This window comes from Apaloderma vittatum, unplaced genomic scaffold (genome assembly GCF_000703405.1).
Source record: "Apaloderma vittatum isolate BGI_N311 unplaced genomic scaffold, ASM70340v1 scaffold27082, whole genome shotgun sequence".
Lineage (NCBI taxonomy): Eukaryota > Metazoa > Chordata > Aves > Trogoniformes > Trogonidae > Apaloderma > Apaloderma vittatum.
This window is the reverse complement of record NW_009703512.1, coordinates 1-4972: the sequence shown is the minus strand read 5'-3', so window position 1 is coordinate 4972 and position 4972 is coordinate 1. Positions and strand designations below refer to the sequence as shown.

At 55.8% G+C, this 4972-nt stretch overlaps 1 protein-coding gene across 1 annotated transcript in view; it reads left to right on the top strand.

Moving 5' to 3' along the window:
• VPS45 (vacuolar protein sorting 45 homolog (S. cerevisiae)) overlaps nucleotides 1–4969 on the top strand; it is a gene marked incomplete at both ends in the record, with an annotated part of 6285 nt that extends 1316 nt beyond the window's left edge. Inside the window, 7 exons of the mRNA XM_009864667.1 lie at nucleotides 13–81; nucleotides 291–428; nucleotides 755–865; nucleotides 1898–2032; nucleotides 2377–2490; nucleotides 2823–2990; nucleotides 4886–4969. Coding sequence (XP_009862969.1) covers nucleotides 13–81; nucleotides 291–428; nucleotides 755–865; nucleotides 1898–2032; nucleotides 2377–2490; nucleotides 2823–2990; nucleotides 4886–4969 — 819 coding nt within the window. The remainder of the gene's footprint in view (nucleotides 1–12; nucleotides 82–290; nucleotides 429–754; nucleotides 866–1897; nucleotides 2033–2376; nucleotides 2491–2822; nucleotides 2991–4885) is intronic.
• Between the last annotated feature and the right edge of the window lie 3 nt (nucleotides 4970–4972).

The following is a 4972-nucleotide window of genomic DNA, read 5'->3' as shown; positions in this document are numbered from 1 at the left end:
CTGTCTTGGCAGGAGTTCTACGGCGATTACATCGCGGTGAATCCGCACGTCTTTTCTCTCAACCTCTTGGGCTGCTGCCAGGTAGGAAAAAAGGCTGATGCTCCCCCCTGGGCCTCGGTGTCTGGTTCCTGGAGAGACCAGCAGCCACGACGGGCTGAGCCTCACAAGGAGCCGGATCGTGGCCTCTGTTGTCCTTCCAAGTGTAGTTTGTTGTAAGAGTTTAAGACTTAGAAATCAGAGCGGGACCTCAGGGAAGGTGCATCCGTACTGGACGCAGCTTTTCCTCCCAGGGGCGCAGCTGGGATCCGGCTCAGCTGGCCAGGACAACCCAGGGGCTGACGGCTCTGCTGCTCTCTCTGAAGAAATGCCCCATGATTCGCTACCAGCTCTCTTCGGAGTCGGCCAAGAGGCTCGCCGAGTGTGTCAAGGTACGGCGAGAACCCCTGGCGACGTGAAATCGTTTTGGCGGCGTTTGAGAGAAATACCCTTTCTCAGTCGCTCGGTGTGAGTTCTGTCGTTTGCTTTGCCGCACAGCTTCGGCCGGGTCACGTCCCTGCCTGCTCCCACCCAAGGAGCAGGTAAAAAAAATGTATTTCCCATGGGTGCTGCCAGTCGCAGTAGGTCACCTGCTGCCCTTTGGGAGCAAGTATTATTTCTTCGGTAGCAGCATAGACTAAGAGCTTTCACCCTTTCTGAAAACATTTTCTGAATACACAGAGGATGAAGCGGCTTTTTTTCTCCCCTTTCTCGACAGCAAGTAATCACTAAAGAGTACGAGCTGTTTGACTTCCGGCGCACGGAGGTTCCTCCCTTACTTCTCATTCTGGACCGGTCTGACGATGCCATCACCCCGCTTCTGAACCAGGTGAATCCCCTCGCAGGTGTGAGATGGGAACGCGAGTGCTGGAAGCCCCCAGGGCGGTAGCTCACGCCTCGGTGGGGCACGGTTTGTATCTGAAAGGTCGAAAGTACCACCTCCTGCTCCCTGTTCCTTTTGAAATCCCTCTCGTGGCCTGGTTTTCCAGCCGAGCAGGGATTGCGTGTGCTGGAGCCAGCACCCTGGAAACGAGGCCACGGTGCCTCCCGTGTGCCGCGCTGCCGGTTTGGAGCCCTCGTGTCTTGGCCGCGTCCTTCCCGAGGGTTTATTGGCGCGGGCGGTTCGGCAGCCCATGGATGTGGTTATTGAGTGACCTTGGCGTAGCTCTCCCTCGGTCTTATCGACGGGTGATGGTATTTACTCTGTGGCTACTGGGATTATTTTTTTTCTCTGCTGCGGATTCTGGCGGAATTTGTGTCCTTTCACCGTGGCAACACCTGTATCACCGGTCAGAACCCAGGACACCAGGAGCGTTATTTGCCGAGGGGAGATTTTTCTCTCTGCGATTTTTCACTGAATATAAAAGGGGCGTCGGGCGTGTCGGTGCTCTGATCAGCTTTCGGTTTTCTCTCTCGGTTAATATTAGTCTTCGTGGGATAAATATAGTAACTCGCTGATGTGCAGAAACGCTGGGTGAGAAAGCAAATTGCGCGGTTTGGAACTGTGGAACCTCTGCAGCCAAAAATACCCGTCCCTTGGCAGGCGGAGGAGCGGGGAGATAATGGTGGCAAACGCCAGAGGTTGGAACAGGAATGTCAGTCCCAGTTGCTCCCTTTTCGAGAGCATTCCCACAGCGAGGCGTTGTCCTTCGGCCGCGGGCTGCCCCTCAGATTCGAACAGGAGCAACACTCTCTGTCCGGGAAAAGTTGGAGCAACGTGCTGTGTGTCACTGGAGGAATGGCTTTGTTTGAGTCCGCGTGTTCATTAATGTAGTCATTAATTACTTAGTCCTTCATTTCCCAGCGCGGTTTGTCATCTTGCTGAGGTCACCCTTTGCTTTCTCTCTCCTCACCCCGGCAGTGGACGTACCAGGCGATGGTGCACGAGTTGCTGGGGATTAACAACAACCGCATCGACCTCTCTCGGGTCCCGGGGATAAGCAAGGATCTCCGGGAGGTCGTCCTGTCCGCCGAGAACGACGAGTTCTACGCCAACGTAGGTGTCTCGGCGAGGCGTAAATTTGGGGATCCGATTCCGTTCTGGTTTTGCCGCGTGAAAAGAACCTCCCGACGACTCTGAGCGTTGGGGCAGTGATGTCTGTTCAGCTGCTGCGAGAGGTGAAAATCAGGGCGTAACGCGGGCGGCATCCGACGTGAAATAACGGGTCTGTTTTTATAGTTTTAAATAAAACCCAGGTGACTCTCAGAGCTGCTTGGGTCTCGGGAGATGACGTGCGATGGCGCTTCAGCCTGTCGGGCGCGGAGTGCCGCCTCGTGGCGGTTGCATCAAGACTCGCGTCGGAAGGGTTTTCTCTCAGGCCCCGGCCTTGTTCCCCGCAGAACATGTACCTGAACTTCGCGGAGATTGGCAGCAACATCAAGAATCTCATGGAGGATTTCCAGAGGAGGAAGCCGAAGGAGCAGCAGAAGCTGGAATCCATAGCAGATATGAAGGTACCGTCCGTCTGCGCGTAACCGAGTGGAGTTTCTGAATCCCTACGCAGCAGGACAGCGCGGGTCGGGTCGCTGCGGCCGCGTGGGCTTTGTGGGCTTTGGTGCCGGAGCTGGGTCATTGGGCGGCCGCGCAGAGCACAGGCTGCTAATTCCGTCCCTGCTCTTGGCAATGTCTTTGGAGGTCCTGCCTGTATCCTTCTGGGTTTTCCAGAGTAAATAAAAAGCGCACCTGCGCTTGCTTAGGTTGTTGCAGATCAGTTTCTGTCGCGCGTGCGTCCACCGCCTCTTGCTTTGCCTCGGGAGAACCGGTCGCTTTGGTTTCCCCATCGCAGGCGTTCGTGGAGAATTACCCGCAGTTCAAGAAGATGTCGGGCACGGTGTCGAAGCACGTGACGGTGGTGGGAGAGCTCTCTCGCCTCGTGGGTGAGCGAAACCTGCTGGAGGTGTCGGAAGTGGAGCAGGAGCTGGCCTGCCAGAACGACCACTCCAGCGCTCTCCAGGTACCGCCGGCTCGAAACCCACCCTTGCTCCTGGGTCGGAGCCTCCGTGCTTGGGTTTCTCCCTTTGTTGGTGCTGAAAGCACGCGGGAGTTGTGCGGGGTTGGGGCATCAGATGTTGGAATCCCTCTTGTCGTCCCCGTTCGGTTCAGATGGGGATGAATCATAGTTAATAACTGGCTTGAGAAGCATCTTTGCAAGTCCTGTCTTTACGTCTCACAATACGCCGTCCCTTCGTCGCACGCAGGCGCTTTGCTTCTGGCATCGGTCAGAAATAAAACTCGGCCCCCGGTGCAGAAGCTTGTTGTGTTTCTTGGGGAGGAGAAGAAATGGAACCCGTGAAATTGTCTAAACCAGAGCGTTCATTGAGCTGCTGGCTTTTACCTCTTTTTTTTTAAAACTGAAAACCGGTGGAAAGCCTCATAGAGAGAAGATTTCTTTGGTGAAGAGGACTGAAAAAGCCCAACAGAGACTTCTGTGATAGCTGAGTACAGACTGAAGTGGTGACCCCGCGCTGGCTTGTTGGGTTCCCTGACCTGACCCAGTATCTGACAGAACGTCGATAGTGACGGGTGGTGGCTGCCGACTGCCCAGAGAGAAGAGCAGCTTTGTCGAGCGTGACCGCGTTAGAGCCGAGTTCAGCCAGCGACTCGCTGTTAAAAACCAATTCCTCACGTTTTTTGTAGCTAAGGTAGAGGTTACACCCTGTAACGGGCTCCTTGATACAGGTTTGACTGGGAAATCACGATGGGCATCTCCAGCAGACTGGGAATCCGTCTCGTTTGCCTCTGCTCCTCGTGGCTGGTTGTGGGATAATATTAGACTCTTCAAGTGCTGTAATCTCTTACCACCTCCTGAGGTGATGGGAATCGTTGAAGGCCCCGGTGAAGAAGGGGATGATGTGAATTCTGATGACGGTTAAGAGAGTGACCGTGGGCCGCCCCATCGTGGGCAGGTGCTTGCCGGAGCTCCCCTTGTCGCTCGTTCGGGCCTTGGTCTGTGCTAATTGGGTATTTCTGCAGGTTTTAAAGCAGAAGAGCTGCCTGCAGTTTGCTCACAGCCTGAGGGGCTCTGTTGTAGTTCAAACTGAGAGCGACTGGAAAACGTGTGGCAGCTCGGAACTAAACACCGGAACCGATCGGCTGTGGAACCGATAACTTTCTGCACCAGAGACCGGCGCTGCGCCGCCCTGGGCTGCTCCCTGGTGCAGCCTCCCCCGTGGCAGCAAGAGGGGCAAGGCCACAGAAACAATGAAGAATAAGCCAGTGGACGAAATAAAGGCGGAATTGTTTTGCCCCTGATGTAACTTCAGCAATTGTTCATTTCTCTGGTGGCCTCGGGCCCCCGAGTACAGTACGTTTTGGTTATTCTTCCCCTGCTCTCTTATTAATCCTGACGTGGTACATGAGCCCTGAGAGCTGAATGGGAGGTTTTGAATCCCATCTCCTCCGGCGGACAATAGCTTTTCTGTTCTACGTGCTTCCCGCTCAGATGGGCATTGCCGCCGCGCCGCCAAAACCCGCGCGAGCCGACGTCTCCGTGGGGCTCCCTCACAGGTGAATTCCTGACCTCGCCGACAGCAAAACTCCCGGGGATCCTCCTCCCAGCCAGGAGTTCATCCTGTGTTTTCCCAGCTGGTCAGCATCAGGCACACAACCAGCAGCAGACGGGGCCGAGTCGGCGCCGTGAGTCGCGACAGTTCCACGACTTTCATGAAAAGACCCTGAAGCGACTCGCGCTCCGTCATACTCCAGGAAACCCAACCCCGGGCCCCGTTGTTTCTGACACCGTTTAATTCTCTTGCATTCCTCCTGTTGCTGGGCAGAGGGCTCGCTATTACCCCAATTCCACGTCCCCTGAAGGCGTCTCCCCTCAGAGCGCTCTCTCTCTCGCCGCAGAACGTCCGGCGCCTGCTGCAGAACCGCAAGGTGACGGATCTGGACGCCGCCCGGCTCGTGATGCTCTACGCCCTGCACTACGAGCGG